Source organism: Salvelinus namaycush, chromosome 25 (assembly GCF_016432855.1).
Source record: "Salvelinus namaycush isolate Seneca chromosome 25, SaNama_1.0, whole genome shotgun sequence".
Classification (NCBI taxonomy): domain Eukaryota; kingdom Metazoa; phylum Chordata; class Actinopteri; order Salmoniformes; family Salmonidae; genus Salvelinus; species Salvelinus namaycush.
This window is the reverse complement of record NC_052331.1, coordinates 8,328,335-8,348,522: the sequence shown is the minus strand read 5'-3', so window position 1 is coordinate 8,348,522 and position 20,188 is coordinate 8,328,335. Positions and strand designations below refer to the sequence as shown.

At 44.4% G+C, this 20,188-nt stretch overlaps 4 protein-coding genes across 4 annotated transcripts in view; 1 reads left to right on the top strand and 3 right to left on the bottom strand.

Moving 5' to 3' along the window:
• dnah9l (dynein, axonemal, heavy polypeptide 9 like) overlaps nt 1-5,302 on the top strand; it is a 77,242-nt gene extending 71,940 nt beyond the window's left edge. Inside the window, exons 70-82 of the mRNA XM_038964308.1 lie at nt 287-389; nt 532-654; nt 750-954; nt 1,274-1,438; nt 1,551-1,691; nt 1,836-2,006; nt 2,096-2,218; nt 2,298-2,491; nt 2,923-3,071; nt 3,187-3,314; nt 3,449-3,586; nt 3,701-3,790; nt 5,240-5,302. Coding sequence (XP_038820236.1) covers nt 287-389; nt 532-654; nt 750-954; nt 1,274-1,438; nt 1,551-1,691; nt 1,836-2,006; nt 2,096-2,218; nt 2,298-2,491; nt 2,923-3,071; nt 3,187-3,314; nt 3,449-3,586; nt 3,701-3,790; nt 5,240-5,302 — 1,793 coding nt within the window. The remainder of the gene's footprint in view (nt 1-286; nt 390-531; nt 655-749; nt 955-1,273; nt 1,439-1,550; nt 1,692-1,835; nt 2,007-2,095; nt 2,219-2,297; nt 2,492-2,922; nt 3,072-3,186; nt 3,315-3,448; nt 3,587-3,700; nt 3,791-5,239) is intronic.
• A 302-nt stretch (nt 5,303-5,604) lies between these two features.
• On the bottom strand, nt 5,605-6,573 carry LOC120020600 (cyclin-dependent kinase 5 activator 1-like). Its single transcript, XM_038964307.1, has one exon. The coding sequence runs from the start codon at nt 6,565-6,567 to the stop codon at nt 5,605-5,607; it is 963 nt and encodes a 320-aa protein (XP_038820235.1). The 5' UTR covers nt 6,568-6,573.
• An 8,648-nt stretch (nt 6,574-15,221) lies between these two features.
• LOC120020598 (cyclin-dependent kinase 5 activator 1-like) lies at nt 15,222-16,181 on the bottom strand. Its single transcript, XM_038964304.1, has one exon. It carries the CDS (start codon nt 16,179-16,181, stop codon nt 15,222-15,224), a length of 960 nt encoding a protein of 319 aa, XP_038820232.1.
• A 2,745-nt stretch (nt 16,182-18,926) lies between these two features.
• On the bottom strand, nt 18,927-20,065 carry LOC120020185 (cyclin-dependent kinase 5 activator 1-like). Its single transcript, XM_038963678.1, has one exon. The coding sequence runs from the start codon at nt 19,890-19,892 to the stop codon at nt 18,933-18,935; it is 960 nt and encodes a 319-aa protein (XP_038819606.1). The 5' UTR covers nt 19,893-20,065; the 3' UTR covers nt 18,927-18,932.
• Nucleotides 20,066-20,188: the final 123 nt, after the last annotated feature.

Below are 20,188 nucleotides of genomic sequence, written 5' to 3'. Positions count from 1 at the left end.
TACTTTCTACACCTTTATGTCCATGCTACAGATGTAAGATCTTAATTTGATCACACTGTTGCAGGAGAACATTCCTGCCATTTGAGGTTTAACAGGGCTTCTGAAGTTTATAATTTGTACTTAGACATTTCAGTCTTGATTCTCCCTTACAGAAATGTCCATTAATTATAGTAACTCACATTTCCTGTTGCCGCAGGATTATGCTGTAGCAAACTGGCTCAGATTAAGATCCTACATCTGTAAACGTATTGCAATTGCAACATGTTCCTCCTTTGTGTGCTCCCAGGTGAACGCTGGCCACTGCTTATTGACCCCCAACTGCAGGGCATCAAGTGGATCAAGATTCGTTATGGCAACAGCCTCAAGGTGGTCAGCCTGGGAGAGAAAGGGTGAGATTGCTCTCCTCTCCTCTGTGTCGTCCCTCCATCCTATTCTCCCCTCCTGAATGGATCTCCCAAATAGATGTATCTGTTAAGCTTGCTCTCTCTTCAGGTATGTTCGATGTGTTCTACCTAATGCCCATTTCCCCAGGTATGTGGATGTGATAGAGCAGGCTGTTGTGACAGGAGACACTGTCCTCATCGAGAATCTGGAGGAGTCCATCGACCCTGTCATAGACCCTCTACTGGGACGACACACTATCAAGAAGGGCAGGTAACATATACACACACACACACACCACATTATCATCAAAAAGGGCAGGTAATGCACACTCCTCCTCTCTCCCTCTCACCCTCTCTCTCTCCCAGTTGTATAAAGGTGGGGGATAAAGAGTGTTTCTTCCACCCAGCGTTCAGACTGATCCTCCACACTAAGCTGGCTAACCCCCACTATAAGCCTGAGATCCAGGCCCAGACCACCCTCATCAACTTCACTGTTACAAGAGACGGCCTGGAGGACCAGCTGCTGGCCCAGGTGGTCAATCTGGAGAGGCCCGACCTCGAGCACCTCAAGGTGGGATAGATGGCTATGTCCTCTGTACTTTCTGGCTCTCTCAGCTTCTTCCATCTTGACCTCATATGGTCACAAAATGACACTTGAAGTCTGGTTGTGGTCGGTTTCTGCATAGTCGTGGTCCTGTATGGCTCAGTCGGTAGTAAGGTAGGGTGCTTATAACACCAGGGTCGTGGGTTTGATTCCCGGGGCCACCCACATGTTGCGAAATGATTTATTTGAGTAAAGTTTGTTTGTTATGTTGCGGTTGTGTTGTGGTTGTATAACGGTTGTAGAACGGTTGTGTTGTGGTTGTATAACGGTTGTGTCGCGGTCGCAGAGTGACCTGACCAAGCAGCAGAACCTGTTCAAGATAGAGCTGAAGCTGTTGGAGGACGAGCTGCTGGGCCGTCTCTCTGCTGCTGAGAGCAACTTCCTAGGAGACAACGTCCTGGTGGAGAAACTAGAGACCACCAAGCACACGGCCGCAGAGATCGAGATGAAGGTGAGACAGAGACAGAGGTTAAGGATAAAGAAAGAGAACTTAGACCGACTAAATAGCCAAACTGTGCTATATCTCTTGGTCCTGATTGCCAGTATGCTGTGTTGGGACGTAGGTTCTGGAGGCGAAGGTGAACGAGGTGAAGATCAACGAGGCCCGAGAACACTACCGCCCCGTAGCAGTCAGATCCTCTCTGCTCTACTTCATCATGAACGACCTCAACAAGATCAACCCCATGTACCAGTTCAGCCTCAAGGTCACCAGCAGCACTTTTTTATTTAATTGAACCTTTATTTCTACAGGTACCTGTCCAAATGGACCAGTACAGACCAGTTAACAACTGGATTACAGCGTTCTAGCTTATCCAGGCTTTTGTCTTTCACTTTCTCCCTCCCTGTAGGCGTTCAACGTGGTGTTCCACAAGGCGGTGGAGCAGGCAGAGGTGTGTGAGGACGTGAGGGGCAGAGTCAACACTCTAATAGACGGCATCACCTACTCCACCTTCAACTACATCAGCAGAGGCCTGTTTGAGAGAGACAAACTCACCTTCACCGCTCAGCTCGCCTTCCAGGTGTGTCTGTGTGTCTGTGGGGGGGGGGGGGGGGGGGGGGGTTGTGTGTGTGTTTTCTTAGTTCTAATAGTGTGTTCCCTGTTCCCCAGTTGTTACTGATGAGTAAGGAGATAGACGTACGAGAACTAGACTTCCTGCTCCGCTTCAACATCGACCACATCTACATCTGTCCTGTAGACTTCCTCTCCAACCAGGCCTGGAGCGCCATCAAGGTACACACACACACAGTATCAAACACAGACACACACACACACACACTTACAAACATGTATTTCCCCTCTTCTCCTCTAGACAATGAGTTTCACTGATGAGTTTCGTGGCCTGGACCGGGACATCGAGGGCTCCCCTAAACGCTGGAAAAAGGTGGTAGAGTCCGAGTGTCCGGAGAAAGAGAAGTTTCCTCAGGAGTGGAAAGCAAAAAGTTCTCTACAGAAACTCATTATGATGAGAGCCCTGAGACCTGATAGGATGACTTACGCTGTCAGGTGACCACACGCCAACAATACACCCCCTCCCAACACACACTGGATAGTTGAGGGACATATAATGTACCTTAGCTGGCCTCCTGTCCTTTTTGCTCCTTACTGTCGCTTTCTCTCCATCTCCCTCTCCGCTCCCTCTCCTCTTCTCTACCTCTCCTCTTCTCTCCCTCCATCCCCATCTTTCATATGTCTCTGGCAAATTATAATGACGATCATTCTCCCTCCCCATACCCCCCCCTCACTCCCTCTCTCTCTATCTCTATCTCCCTCCCCATATCCCCCCTCTCACTCCCTCTCTCTCTCTCTCTATCTCACTCTCTCTCTATCTCTCTCCCTCTCTCTCTCCCTCTATCTTCCTCTCTCTCTATCTCTCTCCCTCTCTATCTCTCTCTTTATCTCCCTCTCTCTTTCTCTCTCTCTCGTTCTGTGTGCAGGAACTTTGTGGAGGAGAAGTTGGGGGTGAAGTATACAGAGAGGAGGAAGACCGAGTTTGCTAAGTCCTTCAGAGAGAGTGGACCTGCCTCGCCTGTCTTCTTCATCCTGTCTCCCGGAGTGGACCCTCTCAAAGACGTGGAGTCACTGGGTAACACTAAGACAACTGATTTTGTAATGTAAATATCACTGTAAATCTAAATGAACATGACACACACACACAAACACACACACACACTGAGAAACTCTTGTTCCCATGGTAACAGGCAGGAAGTTAGGATTCACCATAGACCTGGGGAAGCTCCACAATGTGTCTTTGGGTCAGGGCCAGGAGGCTGTGGCTGAGGTTGCCATGGAGATGGCTGCTAAGGAGGGACACTGGGTCATCCTACAGGTATGGCTATCTTGCTATATACTGTGCTGTGCATAAGATATACTTCATTAAATCCATCCATTCACTGTTTCATTAATCAATGTATTAGTTTGTTCACGCACACATTTGTTCATCCATTCATTTATCTCTGTCAGAATATCCACCTGGTGGCTCGCTGGCTGGGGTCGTTGGAGAAGCTTCTGGAACGCTGCTGTGAGGGCAGTCACCAGGACTACAGAGTGTTTATGAGTGCTGAGCCTGCCCCTACACCACAGGAGCACATCATCCCTCAGGTAAACACACACACACACACACACACACGCACGCGCACACACACACATGCATTTATAAAGTCACTGTGTGTTTTCCTAATTGAAAAGTGTGTTTGTTCTCCTCTCCTGACTCAGGGCATCCTGGAGAATGCCATCAAGATCACCAACGAGCCTCCCACTGGCATGCATGCCAACCTTCACGCTGCTCTGGACAACTTTGACCAGGTAAAGGAATGTGTGCATGTCTGTCTGTCCATTGGTGTTAGGGATGGGCAATTGAAATCAAATGTTTGATTCACGCTTCATAACAACATCCAGTAATAGATCATTTGTAAACAGTTTGTTCACTATTTACTAATTGTTGTTTGTACATTTGTAAAATGTTAGCAAGCTATATAGAGTTATTTACTAAACTTTCAAATTAATTATTGGATCATTTATTAGATGTTAATATAGACATTTATAATCCATTTACTAATCATTAGAAAAACTACAGCGGTGTTAAGTAACTAAGTAAAAATACTTTGAAGTACTACTTTGGAGTATCTGTACTTTACTTGAATATATATATATTTTTTTTTACTTTTACTTGACTAAGTTCCGAAAGAAAATATGTGCTCGTTGCGGATCCCTCCGGAACGTTCATTACGCAAACCTGTCCCTTATTCCAAGTGATTAATAATTGTATAAGTGTGTCCTTGGTTTACCAGCGTCCTGTCGACTATTGTTACAATGTCCGTTGGTGCGTGTGAGTACCTGTGCTGTGTGTTTTGGCTTTCGTGCCATTGTGGATTGCGCAGATGATTACAGGTCTAGTCCCGTGTGTTAATCATTGTGAGCTTGTGTCATTTATTCAAGGTACTCCTAACTCTTTTGTTTTGGGTTTCTACCGTGTGTTTTGGATCGTGTTTGTTTGGTCTTCGTCCCAGTGCATTTACACGGCACGCCGTAATTTGGGGAAATGAAAACCCCTTTTACGCATTCTTGCGCCTGTCTCCCGACCCTTTATACCATCGCGACATCAATTGCTCAGGCAGGACAGCAAAACGGTCAAATTCATACACTTATTAAGAGAACTCATCCCTAATGCCTCTGATCTGGTTTGTAAAATATTGTTAGACTGTGCCCCTGGCTTTCCATAAATGAATAAAATCAAGAACATCTGCATAATATAAGGAACTTGATATATAGCCTTTGCTTTCAGTTTTGATACTTAAGTACATTTAACACCAGATACCTTTAGACTTTTACTCAAGTAGTATTTTACTGGGTGACTTTCACTTTTACTTGAGTCATTTCCTAATAAGTATCCTACTTTTACTCAAGTTTGACAATTGGGTTCTTTTCCCACCACTCGTAAAGTATTATCTCCACCAAGATCTCAAAAGGACATGGAAAAAATATATTTGTAAAATAATAAGGACACAACATGGGATGTTTTTAATAAATGATATAAAGCATTTTATTCCAAAACAGTCACACTGTTCGTTCAAATTCATCAGAACCAATGGTCCTCAAACAACCCCTGTCCCCCAGAACTGTCCCGTGCTTGCTGTGGGGGAACATTGGTGTTCACTTCACTGTCTAAAGCGCCAGGGATGCAGCTTGTCTGTTCAACCATGATCTGAGCACTAGTCCAGTCACTCAAGGGTGCCTCCTTCCCTCTCGTGGTAGAAAGTGCACATCTCCCACAGTCAGAACAGTAGACTGGTGGGCTGCAGCCTCAGTGTGATGTGAGCACTAGCCCAGTCACTCAAAGGTGCCTCCAATCCTCCCGTGGTAGGCAGTGCACACATCAGTCAGTCAGCTGTTACTGTAGATAGTAAGCTAAAGCCTCAGTCCTCCACACATTCATAGCTACCGATTTGTGTTCTCTTTCAAGCCAAATGAACCCTCATATTAACACTTAAAATCTATAAAACATATTTTCTCATCAAAGCTCACCCTCTTCCCCCTCCCTCAACCAATCCTCCTCCCATTTTGAAATGTCAGGCTGTAGTTGGCACCCGCCCTCCCCTCGCCCCTCTACCCTAGGTCCCTCACTGAGTGCTGTACACACCGCTGAGCAAGCGGCTCTTCTTCTCCTCCTTCTGGCTCTCGTTCTTCAGGTCAGCAAACACCTGGGAGAAGAAGTTAGGGTCTGTGTTCATCTGGAGCATCTTGACACTCATCAGCTTGGTGATGGACATGCAGCGGATCCAGAAGGTCTGCACGCAGGTGTCCACCAGGAAGGGTTTCAGGGGGTAGGCGATCTCGTTGCCCATGTAGGAGCAGGTCGTGTAGAAGCAGGTGAGCAGCACGGCATGCAGCTCGTGCAAGGTGGCCACCTCGGAGGAAACCGCCTCGCGGCACAGCATGTAGAGGAAGACCACAGTGGCCGGATTGATGCAGCTCTGGTTCTGATAGCAGTTGTCCAGCAGATAACGGTCCACCACCCGCAGCCACAGCACCGGGTCCATGGAAGACATGTCCTGGAGCCGGTGGCAGCGCCGGCACAGGAACTCACCCAGGCAGCGCAGCAGCTCGCCGGTTGTAGCGTGGACCATCACCAGCCTCCTGGGCGTGTCGAGGTCCTGGACGGTCACCATCTGGGGCATGTCGGGGGCCGTGTTTGAGTTGCATAAGGGGAACTTCTCAACCGACGAGGCGGCGTTGTTGGAGCTGTTGGAGATGGCTGGAGTGCTCTGGTCCTGGGTGGACAGCTTGTCACAGGACTGAGACTTCTCCAGGCTGAGGGTGGACAGGTTGGAGAAGGACTGAGACTTCTCCAGGTTCTCATTACTCAGATGGGCAATGTTGCTTTGGTTGGTGTTCTCATGGGCCTGCACCTTCTTGGAGCCCTTCTTCTTCTTCACAATCCGCCTCCATGGCGAGTAGCGCTTCAGAGTCTTGTCTTTTGCGCTCTTACCGGTCTGGACTTCCATCAAGTGACCCACAGTGTCCGGCCCGTCTTTGAAGAGGACTGCCTTCTTGCGGAGCGAGAGAGACATTGCGGATCCCATGGTCAATAGTGCCTGTGGAAAACAAAATGCTTCAATATTAGCAAAATGAAATGCTTGGCATCAGTTCAGTTGGCCTAGCTAGCTCAGCTCTGGTTGTCTCCGAAATGGCAACCTATTCCCTACAAAGTGCACTGCTTTTGACCATTGCCTAAAGGGGTCTGGTCAAAAGCAGTGCTTTATATAGGAAACAGGGTTCCATTTGGGACAGATTCTTCATCACAGTATTAAGCATAGGCATTAGTGTTATGTATTCATAAACATGAGCAATATAACGTTCCAAAGCAAAACAAAAATATTACTCACTGATTTCAAGTTGATATGTGAAAAATTATGAAGATATTTCAATATTTTCTTTGTTAATTGAAAGGTAAAGACGGGTTGTCAAGTGCTTTGAGTTCAAGGCTGTTATGGTTGTGAACATCAGAATTGTCCAAGGTTCTGAAATCGAGTTTCCACGTCGTAATAAAGAAGTATGTCATAGAGGCGATTTTGTGAAAGATTAAGTTTGATGTTGGCAAAAATAAATAATGTCTGATTCTCAACATGATAGAATTTGCCTCATCTTTGCTATAGCCTAGCTCAATAAGTTGAAAACGAAATAACCTCTGAGAGACTTCTACGTCACAGCGTTACATGTCTGGCCTCAATGGCTGAATAACATGTATCTGGCGAGTGTTTTGCATGGATCTCAATGGTCTGTCAAATTTTATTGGCAGCTCTGTCAGGTTCCCGTTTATCTCGTTCACCAGCAGACTCTTCTTCCCCCTAATTTGTGCGTTAGTAAATTCACTTTAGCAATCTACTTCAATAATGCGCATTTAGCTTGGGGACGAATAGGTGCGTGCCTATAATCGCTATTTGAAGTGGGGAGCATACAGGTCTACTTCTATGTCAGGACTGACTGGAGGGCTAGCTTCTACTTCATCACAATCCCGGATCCGGGAGCACCCCCATCAGTAAAAAAGCTGACTAGCATAGCCTAGCATAGCGTCACAAGTAAATACTAGCATCTAAATATCATTAAATCACAAGTCCACGACACCAGATGAAAGATACACATCTTGTGAATCCAGCCATCATTTCTGATTTTTAAAATGTTTTACAGGGAAGACACAATATGTAAATCTATTAGCTAACCACGATAGCAAAAGACACAACTTTTTTTTTTCCCACCATTTTTTTCCTGCATAGGTAGCTATCACAATTTCGACCAAATAAAGATGACAGTCTGAAAACATATTTATTGTATAGCATATGTTTTGTTAGAAAAATTTGCATATTTCAGGTATAAATCCTAGTTTACCATTGCAGCCACCATCACAACTCTCACCAAAGCAACTAGAATAACTACAGAGACCATCGTGTATTACCTAAATACTCATCATAAAACATTTCTGAAAAATACACAGCGTACAGCAAATGAAAGACAAAGATCTTGTGAATCCAGCCAATATTTCAGATTTTTTAAGTGTGTTACAGCGAAAACACAATATAGCATTATATTAGCTTACTACAATAGCCAACCACACAACAGCATTGATTCAGGCCAACAATAGCGATAACGAATAAACCAGCAAAAGATATAAATTTTTTCACTAACCTTCTCAAACTTCTTCAGATGACAGTCCTATAACATCATATTACACAATACATATAGAGTTTGTTCGAAAATGTGCATATTTAGCAGCACAAATCGTGGTTATACAATGAGAAAAGTAGCCAAGCTGCTAACAATATGTCGGGAGAAATCTTGGGAGAGGCACCTAATCTAATCAGTAACTAATCCTAAACTTGACTAAAAAATACAGGTTGGACAGCAAATGAAAGATACATTAGTTCTTAATGCAATCGCTGTGTTAGATTTTTAAAATTAACGTTACTACGACATACAGCATGCGTTAAAGCGAGACCGCACCGAAATTAATGGCGGAATATGAGTTTTACATTTTTCAACAGAACAACGAATTAACATCATAAATAGTTCTTACTTTTTGATGAGCTCCCATCAGAATCTTGGGCAAGTTGTCCTTTTTCCAAAAGAATCGTTGCTCGGTTGTAGATTGTCGTCTTCAACTTTGGAATTAGCAGTAAACATTAGCCATGTGGCAAAGACGTGTCCAACTCACTATAACGCAGCACTAATAATATCCGAAAATCGCAATATACTGATATAAACTGATATAACTCGGTTTAAAATAACAACATTATGATGTCTTTAATACCTATATCGAATAAAAACAGAGCCGGATATATCTAAGGGCTATAATGGGAGCTTTCTAGAACGACATCCAGAGGTCCTTTTTGCGTCATGGCGAAGAGAAGAAAGGAAGGACCCCACGTTGCCAGCCCATTTATTAGCTCTCAGATCTGCCTAGCAACACCATTTCAATTCTCACTATTCGCTGACATCCAGGGGAAGGCGTATGCAGTGCATCTCAACCAATAGAAGACAGGCAAATTAATAAAGGGACCTCAGAACAGCCTGCAGATTTCAGCATTCTCACATCCTCATAGGAAAATTGCTCCAACTCCAGTTCTGTTTTACTCAGAGATATAATTCAAACGGTTTTAGAAACTAGAGAGTGTTTTCTATCCAATAGTAATAATAATATGCATATTGTACGAGCAAGAATTGAGTACGAGGCAATTTAATTTGGGAACGAAATTATTACAAAGTGCAAACAGCACCCCCTATTGAGAAAAGGCTAGCTTAAAATGCACTATAAAAGTAGGCTACATTGCCTTTTCATGTAAAACGCAACATAAGAACCAGCAGTAGCTTAAATACAATCTTATACAACTTCATTCAAACGTTTTTTTAAAGAATTAAATAAATCATACAACTGTTGATCAAATACTAGACTAAACTCGGTTTGAATATTCAAGTACCTCCCTGTAGTATTATCTAAAAAATAAGGACGCACGACAACGAGGTTCTAGCTCCAGCATGTTTACTAACCTAACCCTCACATGTCATACATAGGTACGGGTACCCCCAAGGGACATCCTACTACATCTTCCCCTCTCCCATGAACAAGAACTCAACATGCATAACCACTGAAGCATAACTGAAATGCAATTTGGAAACCAGTATTATTCTCTAACATGCTACTTCACATCCTGAAACTAGAGGTCGACCGATTTTGATTTTTCAACGCCGATACCAATACCGATTATTGGAGGACCAAAATTGTTTATAAATTAGCCCGCCTGTTACGCGAATGCAGTAAGAAGCCAAGGTAAGTTGCTAGCTAGCATTACACTAATCTTATAAAAAACAATCAATCAATCATAATCACTAGTTATAACTACACATGGTTGATGATATTACTAGTTTATCTAGCATGTCCTGCATTGCATATAATCGATGCATTGCGCATTCGTGAAAAAGAACTGTCGTTGCTCCAATGTGTACCTAACCATAAACATCAATGCCTTTCTTAAAATCAATACACAGAAGTATATATTTTTAAACCTGCATATTTAGCTAAAAGAAATCCAGGTTAACAGGCAATATTAACCAGGTGAAATTGTGTCTCTTCTCTTGCGTTCATTGCACGCAGAGTCAGGGTATATGCAACAGTTTGGGCCGCCTGGCTCATTGCGAACTAATTTGCCAGAATTTTACGTAATTATGACATAACATTGAAGGTTGTGCAATGTAACAGGAATATTTAGACTGATGGATGCCACCCGTTAGATAAAATACGGAACGGTTCCGTATTTCACTGAAATAATAAATGTTTTGTTTTCGAGATGATAGTTTCCGGATTCGACCATATTAATGACCTAAGGCTCGTATTTCTGTGTGTTATTATGTTATAATTAAGTCTATGATTTGATAGAGCAGTCTGACTGAGCGATGGTGGGCACCAGCAGGCTCGTAAGCATTCATTCAAACAGCACTTTAGTGCATTTTGCCAGCAGCTCTGCTGTTTATGAATTCAAGCCTATCAACTCCCGAGATTAGGCTGGTGTAACCGATGTGAAATGGTTAGCTAGTTAGCGTGGTGCGCGCTAATAGCGTTTCAAACGTCACTCGCTCTGAGACTTGGAGTAGTTGTTCCCCTTGCTCTGCATGGGTAACGCTGCTTCGAGGGTGGCTGTTGTCGATGTGTTCCTGGTTCGAGCCCAGTTAGCGGCGAGGAGAGGGACGGAAGCTATACTGTTACACTGGCAATACTAAAGTGCCTGTAAGAACATCCAATAGTCAAAGGTATATGAAATACAAATAGTATAGAGAAATAGTCCTATAATTCCTACAAAAACTACAACCTAAAACTTCTTACCTGGGAATATTGAAGACTCATGTTAAAAGGAACCACCAGCTTTCACATGCTCTCATGTTCTGAGCAAGGAACTTAAACGTTAGCTTTTTTACATGGCACATATTGCACTTTTACTTTCTTCTCCAACACTTTGATTTTGCCTTATTTAAACCAAATTGAACATATTTCATTATTTATTTGAGGCTAAATTGATTTTATTGATGTATTATATTAAGTTAAAATAATTGTTCATTCAGTGTTGTTGTAATTGTCATTATTACAAATACATTTAAAAAAAATTGGCAGATTAATCGGTATCGGTTTTTAGTTGGCCTCCCAATAATCGGTATCGGTGTTGAAAAATCATAATCGGTCGACCTCTAGTGGGGACGGTACTGGGCCAGCAGTCTCTGTGAGGCCAGATCTCCTTTGATTTTGTCAAACGCCACCTGTTGCATATGACCCCATGACCAGTCATTCTCTTTGGCTAGTAAGTCTCTCAGGGGTTTGGTTGTATCTGAAAACTGTGGGAGGAACTTACCCACATATGTGGCCATGCCTAAGAAGGTCCTGACTTCAGCCACATTCTGGGGTCTGGGCATATCTGTGACAGCGCTGATCTTCTCCGGGTTCGGCTCTATTCCAGCTGCACTGATTTTGTGTCTCAAGAACAAGACCTCTGACTGTGCAAAAGTGCATTTTTCATTGAGTGTCAGGCCAGTCTCCTGGAGTCGGGTCAGAACTGCTGTGAGCCTTACATCATGTTCTGCTCTGTCCCTTCCGCTCACGAGCACATCGTCCGCGTGGACTATGACGCCACTCATCCCATCCAACAGCTGGGACATGCGTCTTTGGAAATGCTCAGGACCGGAAGCGATTCCAAATGGCAAAACTTTAAAACAGTAACGGCCAAACGGTGTTATAAACGTTGTGAGCGCCCTACTCTCTGATGTCAGCGGTATCTGACAGAAACCTGAGCGGGCTTCCAGCTTTGTGAAGACTTGTGAGCCATCCAACTGAGCCAGTGACTGTCTCTCTCTGCAGAGTGCCTCATTCAAGTGAGTCATGTCCACACAGATCCTTATGTCCCCATTGGCTTTTGGGACCACTACCATCCCTGCACACCAGTCTGTGGGACTCTTTACTTTAGACACCGCCCCAATTTCTTCCGTCCTCCCCAACTCTTCCTTTACTCTGCCCAATAAAGAGATAGGCACACGGCGGGGGGTGGAAAGGGCATAGGGGACAGCATCCTCTTTCAGGCGGATTTTGTAGTCACCTTCTGTTCTTCCTAGACCAGAAAACACTTTTGGGAATTTATTTTTGAAAACCTCACCTGGGTCCTCCAGTTCGCTCACTCTCTCAATGAGTTGCAATACTTAAATTGCTGGCAGCCCCAGCAACGGTCTGGCTAGAGAGTCAATGACAAAGACAGGCTGGATGGCACTTTTGTCTTTACTCTCCAGTTTAATCACACACTGCCCTACCACTGGTAAAATCTTATTACTGGGCCCGTACAGGTTTTTGTTTGTAGAGAGCAAAGGGCCATCTCTGCTATAGCTATACAGCCTAGTTGGGATAGCTGTCACTGCTGCCCCAGTGTCTAGTTTAAATGACACAACCTCCCCATTGAGTTTAATGTCTGAATGCCAGCCAGCCTTGTTTTCCCTTACTTCTCCCAGAAAGATGCTGTCCTGCTGTACCTCCTCTGAGACCTCATGCATTTGCTTTAATCGACAGACAGCTGAAAAGTGTCCTCTCCTGTGACATTTCCTGCATTCCGCATCCTTTGCTGGGCAATCTTTCCATCTGTGGAAAGGGGATTTCCCACATTTGCGACTAACACTTGAACTAGCTACTGGCGCTGTCTGCGATTGTTTTCTCCACGTCTGTCTCTGTTCTGTGTTCCCCTCCGTTTTTTTTAACTCGGTATGAAAATGCATGTATTTCATTCACTCTCTTCGCTCTGCAAGAAGCTGCTGTCGCGCAGCATCGTCTACTGTCTTTTTACTGTCTCACCCTGCCTAACCTGGTTTACAGCTTTGGACAAGGTAAGATGGGAATCCAACTGGAACTTTTCAGAAAGTGATACATTTCTTATTCCCACTACAATCCGATCTCGGATCAGCTCTACCCTGAGCGCGCCAAACTGACAATGTTCTGCTAGTTTGTGAACAGCTGTGATAAAACTGTATGTGGTTTCTTCCTGCTCCTGTTTGCGCATGTTAAACCGAGCTCTCTCAAATATAATGTTGTGTCTCCCTACAAAATGCGTTTCAAAACAGTCTTTAACGGCACTGTAGTTAAGTTTATCTTCCTCAGTCAACGTTGAAGCATTTAATATATCCTCGGCTTCATCACCCAGAGTAGATCAGTGTATTAACTTGAAATGCCTCATTTTTCACGTTTAAGCCTGATGCTACCCTGTACCTTTCAAAGCGCCTGATCCATTTCGACCAGTTTTGAATGTCCATACAAACAAAATTCTCCGGGGGACTAATGCGAAATCCGTCAGCCCTAGCCACTGGCCTGTCCGTGTTTGCGCCAGAGCCCGTTGAACTTGGGAGTCGCAAACCCTGAAATCCCGCCAGCTTCTTCCTCTTGCAACATGTTGCTTAGCAGTAACTTAGTCCTTGCTCGTTAGCTAGCAAAATATGATATGTTTTATCTCCAACAATGTGCCCTCCCTGCTTTGAAACAGGCTGAATGTATGATTTACTTGGTAGTTCCTTCACGTTTATGTGAATTTAAAACCCACTTCTGACACCATGTAGTATTATATAACAATAAGGACGCTTGACAAGGAGGTTCTAGCTCCAGCGTGTTTACTAACCTAACCATCGCATGTCATACATGGGTACGGAAACCCCCAAGGGACATCCTACTACACTCCCCATCCCTAATTGCTGTCCCAAAACATTATCAATATCTCACAAACTCAAATCTCTCTCTCCTCTCTCTCTGCGTGTGTCTGTCTGTAGGAGATATTGGGTCAGTGCATTAAAGAGCAGGCGTTTAAGACCATCCTGTTCTCTGGGTAACACTAAGACAACTGATTTTGTAATGTAAATATCACTTTAAATCTGCATGAACATGACACACACACACACTGATAAACTCTGTTTCCATGGTAACTGGTATCTGTACTTCACTTGAGAATTTATATATTTTTTAACTTTTACTTTTACTTGACAACATTCAGAAAGAAAATATGTGCTTGTTACATTTCGAATGCTCAGGCAGGACAGCAAAACGGTCAAATTCATACACTTATTAAGAGAACTCATCCCTACTGCTTCTGATCTGGTTTGTAAAATATTGTTAGACTGTGCTCCTGGCTTTCCGTAAATGAATAAAAACAAGAACATCTGCATAATATAAGGAATTTGATATATAGCCTTTGCTTTCACTTTTGATACTTAAGTACATTTAAAACCAGATACCTTTAGACTTTTACTCAAGTAATATTTTACTGGGTGACTTTTCCTTGAGTAATTTTCTATTGAGTATCTGTACTTTTAATCAAATCAAATCAAATGTATTTATATAGCCCTTCTTACATCAGCTGATATCTCAAAGTGCTGTACAGAAACCCAGCCTAAAACCCCAAACAGCAAGCAATGCAGGTGTAGAAGCACGGTGTCTAGGAAAATCTTTAAAAACTCAAGTATGACAATTGGGTTCTTTTTCCACCACTCGTAAAGTATTATCTCCAGCAAGATCTCAAAAGGACATGGAAAATATATATTTGTAAAATAATAAGGACACAACATGGGATGTTTTTAAGAATTCATATAAAGCATTTTATTCCAAAACAGTCACACTGTTCGTTCAAATTCATCAGAACCAATGGTCCTCAAACAAACCCCTGTCCCCCAGAACTGTCCTGTGCTTGCTGTGGGGGAACATTGGTGTTCACTTCACTGTCTAAAGCGCCAGGGTTGCAGCTTGTCTGTTCAACCATGATCTGAGCACTAGTCCAGTCACTCAAGGGTGCCTCCTTCCCTCTCGTGGTAGAAAGTGCACATCTCCCACAGTCAGAACAGTAGACTGGTGGGCTGCAGCCTCAGTGTGATGTGAGCACTAGCCCAGTCACTCAAAGGTGCCTCCAATCCTCCCGTGGTAGGCAGTGCACACATCAGTCAGTCAGCTGGTACTGTAGATAGTAAGCTAAAGCCTCAGTCCTCCACACATTCATAGCTACCGATTTGTGTTCTCTTTCAAGCCAAATGAACCCTCATATTAACCCTTAAAATCTATAAAACATATTTTCTCATCAAAGCTCACCCTCTTCCCCCTCCCTCAACCAATCCTCCTCCCTCCCATTTTGAAATGTCAGGCTGTAGTTGGCACCCACCCTCCCCTGGCCCCTCTACCCTAGGTCCCTCACTGAGAGCTGTACACACCGCTGAGCAGGCGGCTCTTCTTCTCCTCCTTCTGGCTCTCGTTCTTCAGGTCAGCAAACACCTGGGAGAAGAAGTTAGGGTCTGTGTTCATCTGGAGCATCTTGTCACTCATCAGCTTGGTGATGGACATGCAGCGGATCCAGAAGGTCTGCCCGCAGGTGTCCACCAGGAAGGGTTTCAGGGGGTAGGCGATCTCGTTGCCCATGTAGGAGCAGGTCGTGTAGAAGCAGGTGAGCAGCACGGCATGCAGCTCGTGCAAGGTGGCCACCTCGGAGGAAACCGCCTCGCGGCACAGCATGTAGAGGAAGACCACAGTGGCCGGATTGATGCAGCTCTGGTTCTGATAGCAGTTGTCCAGCAGATAACGGTCCACCACCCGCAGCCACAGCACCGGGTCCATGGAAGACATGTCCTGGAGCCGGTGGCAGCGCCGGCACAGGAACTCACCCAGGCAGCGCAGCAGCTCGCCGGTTGTAGCGTGGACCATCACCAGCCTCCTGGGCGTGTCGAGGTCCTGGACGGTCACCATCTGGGGCGTGTCGGGGGCCGTGTTTGAGTTGCATAAGGGGAACTTCTCAACCGACGAGGCGGCGTTGTTGGAGCTGTTGGAGATGGCTGGAGTGCTCTGGTCCTGGGTGGACAGCTTGTCACAGGACTGAGACTTCTCCAGGATGAGGGTGGACAGGTTGGAGAAGGACTGAGACTTCTCCAGGTTCTCATTACTCAGATGGGCAATGTTGTTTTGGTTGGTGTTCTCGTGGGCCTGCACCTTCTTGGAGCCCTTCTTCTTCACAATCCGCCTCCATGGCGAGTAGCGCTTCAGAGTCTTGTCTTTTGCGCTCTTACCGGTCTGGACTTCCATCAAGTGGCCCACAGTGTCTGGCCCGTCTTTGAAGAGGACTGCCTTCTTGCGGAGCGAGAGAGACATTGCGGATCCCATGGTCAATAGTGCCTGTGGAAAACAAAATGCTTCAATATTAGCAAAATGAAATGCTTGGCGTCAGTTCAGTTGGCCTAGCTAGCTCAGCTCTGGCTGTCTCCGAAATGGCAACCTATTCCCTACAAAGTGCACTGCTTTTGACCATTGCCCAAAGGGGTCTGGTCAAAAGCAGTGCTTTATATAGGAAACAGGGTTCCATTTGGGACAGATTCTTCATCACAGTATTAAGCATAGGCATTAATAAGTCTTATGTATTCATAAACATGAGCAATATAACATTCCAAAGCAAAACAAAAATATTACTCACTGATTTCAAGTTGATATGTGAAAAATGATTAAGATATTTCAATATTTTCTTTGTTAATTGAAAGGTAAAGACGGGTTGTCCAGTGCTTTTAGTTCAAGGCTGTTATGGTTGTGAACATCAGAATTGTCCAAGGTTCTGAAATCGAGTTTCCACGTCGTAATAAAGAAGTATGTCATAGAGGCGATTTTGTGAAAGATTAAGTTTGATGTTGGCAAAAATAAATAAACAAATGAATAAAGTCTGATGTTCCCCATGATAGAATTTGCCTCATCTTTGCTATAGCCTAGCTCAATAAGTTGAAAACGAAATAACCTCTGAGAGACTTCTACGTCACAGCGTTACAGCGCCTCAATGGCTGAATAACATGTATCTGGCGAGTGTTTTGCATGGATCTCAATGGTCTGTCAAATTTTATTGGCAGCTCTGTCAGGTTCCCGTTTATCTCGTTCACCAGCAGACTCTTCTTCCCCCTAATTTTTGCGTTAGTCATTTTACTTTAGCGATCTTCCCCAATAATGCGCATTTAGCCTGGGGACGAATAGGTGCGCGCCTATAATCGCTATTTGAAGTGGGGAGCATACAGGTCTACTTCTATGTCAGGACTGACTGGAGGGCTAACTTAAAATGCGCTATAAAAGTAGGCTAAATTGCCTTTTCATGTAAAACGCAACATAAGAACCAGCAGTAGCTCAAATACAATCTTATACAACTTCATTCAAACGTTTTTTTTAAGAATTAAAAAAATCATACCACTGTTGATCCAATACTAGACTAAGCCCGGTTTGAATATTCAAGTACCTCCCCATCCCTAATTGCTGTCCCAATATATTATCAATATCTCACAAACTCAAACCTCTCTCTCTCTCTGCGTGTGTCTGTCTGTAGGAGATATTGGGTCAGTGCATTAAAGAGCAGACGTTTAAGACCATCCTGTTCTCTGGGTAACACTAAGACAACTGATTTTGTAATGTAAATATCACTTTAAATCTGCATGAACATGACACACACACTGATAAACTCTTGTTTCCATGGTAACAGGTATCTGTACTTTACTTGAAAATGTATATATTTTTTATCTTTTACTTTTACTTGACAACATTCAGAAAGAAAAGATGTGCTCGTTACATTTCGAATGCTCAGCAGGACAGTAAAACGGTCAAATTCATACACTTATTAAGAGAACTCATCCCTACTGCTTCTGATCTGGTTTGTAAAATATTGTTAGACTGTGCCCCTGGCTTTCCGTAAATAAATAAAAACAAGAACATCTGCATAATATAAGGAATTTGATATATAGCCTTTGCTTTCACTTTTGATACTTAAGTACATTTAACACCAGATACCTTTAGACTTTTACTCAAGTAATATTTTACTGGGTGACTTTCACTTTTACTTGAGTCATTTTCTATTAAGTATCTTTACTTTTACTCAAGTAGTATTTTACTGGGTGACTTTCACTTTTACTTGAGTCATTTTCTATTAAGTATCTTTACTTTTACTCAAGTAGTATTTTACTGGGTGACTTTTCCTTGAGTCATTTTCTATTGAGTGTGTGTACTTTTAATCAAATCAAATCAAATGTATTTATATAGCCCTTCTTACATCAGCTGATATCTCAAAGTGCTGTACAGAAACCCAGCCTAAAACTCCAAACAGCAAGCAATGCAGGTGTAGAAGCACGGTGGCTAGGAAAAAAAAATTTAAAAAATTAAAAACAAAAAAACTAAAGTATGACAATTGGGTTCTTTTCCCACCACTCGTAAAGTATTATCTCCACCAAGATCTCAAAAGGACATGGAAAATATATATTTGTAAAATAGTAAGGACACAACATGGGATGTTTTTAAGAAATGATATAAAGCATTTTATTCCAAAACAGTCACACTGTTCGTTCAAATTCATCAGAACCAATGGTCCTCAAACAAACCCCTGTCCCCCAGAACTGTCCCGTGCTTGCTGTGGGGGAACATTGGTGTTCACTTCACTGTCTAAAGCGCCAGGGTTGCAGCTTGTCTGTTCAACCATGATCTGAGCACTAGTCCAGTCACTCAAGGGTGCCTCCTTCCCTCTCGTGGTAGAAAGTGCACATCTCCCACAGTCAGAACAGTAGACTGGTGGGCTGCAGCCTCAGTGTGATGTGAGCACTAGCCCAGTCACTCAAAGGTGCCTCCAATCCTCCCGTGGTAGGCAGTGCACACATCAGTCAGTCAGCTGGTACTGTAGATAGTAAGCTAAAGCCTCAGTCCTCCACACATTCATAGCTACCGATTTGTGTTCTCTTTCAAGCCAAATGAACCCTCATATTAACCCTTAAAATCTATAAATCATCTTTTCCCATCAAAGCTCACCCTCTTCCCCCTCCCTCAACCAATCCTCCCTCCCATTTTGAAATGTCAGGCTGTAGTTGGCACCCGCCCTCCCCTCGCCCCTCTACCCTAGGTCCCTCACTGAGTGCTGTACACACCGCTGAGCAGGCGGCTCTTCTTCTCCTCCTTCTGGCTCTCGTTCTTCAGGTCAGCAAACACCTGGGAGAAGAAGTTAGGGTCTGTGTTCATCTGGAGCATCTTGTCACTCATCAGCTTGGTGATGGACATGCAGCGGATCCAGAAGGTCTGCCCGCAGGTGTCCACCAGGAAGGGTTTCAGGGGGTAGGCGATCTCGTTGCCCATGTAGGAGCAGGTCGTGTAGAAGCAGGTGAGCAGCACGGCATGCAGCTCGTGCAAGGTGGCCACCTCGGAGGATACCGCCTCGCGGCACAGCATGTAGAGGAAGACCACAGTGGCCGGATTGATGCAGCTCTGGTTCTGATAGCAGTTGTCCAGCAGATAACGGTCCACCACCCGCAGCCACAGCACCGGGTCCATGGAAGACATGTCCTGGAGCCGGTGGCAGCGCCGGCACAGGAACTCACCCAGGCAGCGCAGCAGCTCGCCGGTTGTAGCGTGGACCATCACCAGCCTCCTGGGCGTGTCGAGGTCCTGGACGGTCACCATCTGGGGCGTGTTGGGGGCCGTGTTTGAGTTGCATAAGGGGAACTTCTCAACCGACGAGGCGGCATTGTTGGAGCTGTTGGAGATGGCTGGAGTGCTCTGGTCCTGGGTGGACAGCTTGTCACAGGACTGAGACTTCTCCAGGATGAGGGTGGACAGGTTGGAGAAGGACTGAGACTTCTCCAGGTTCTCATTACTCAGATGGGCAATGTTGTTTTGGTTGGTGTTCTCGTGGGCCTGCACCTTCTTGGAGCCCTTCTTCTTCACAATCCGCCTCCATGGCGAGTAGCGCTTCAGAGTCTTGTCTTTTGCGCTCTTACCGGTCTGGACTTCCATCAAGTGGCCCACAGTGTCTGGCCCGTCTTTGAAGAGGACTGCCTTCTCGCGGAGCGAGATAGACATTGCGGATCCCATGGTCAATAGTGCCTTTGGAAAACAAAATGCTTCAATATTAGCAAAATGAAATGCTTGGCGTCAGTTCAGTTGGCCTAGCTAGCTCAGCTCTGGCTGTCTCCGAAATGGCAACCTATTCCCTACAAAGTGCACTGCTTTTGACCATTGCCCAAAGGGGTCTGGTCAAAAGCAGTGCTTTATATAGGAAACAGGGTTCCATTTGGGACAGATTCTTCATCACAGTATTAAGCATAGGCATTAATAAGTCTTATGTATTCATAAACATGAGCAATATAACATTCCAAAGCAAAACAAAA

Bases quoted from the DNA above. Each gene is read 5' to 3' on its own strand.
- LOC120020185 (XM_038963678.1), bottom strand. From the start codon at position 19,892: ATGGGATCCGCAATGTCTATCTCGCTCCGCGAGAAGGCAGTCCTCTTC.
- LOC120020598 (XM_038964304.1), bottom strand. From the start codon at position 16,181: ATGGGATCCGCAATGTCTCTCTCGCTCCGCAAGAAGGCAGTCCTCTTC.
- LOC120020600 (XM_038964307.1), bottom strand. From the start codon at position 6,567: ATGGGATCCGCAATGTCTCTCTCGCTCCGCAAGAAGGCAGTCCTCTTC.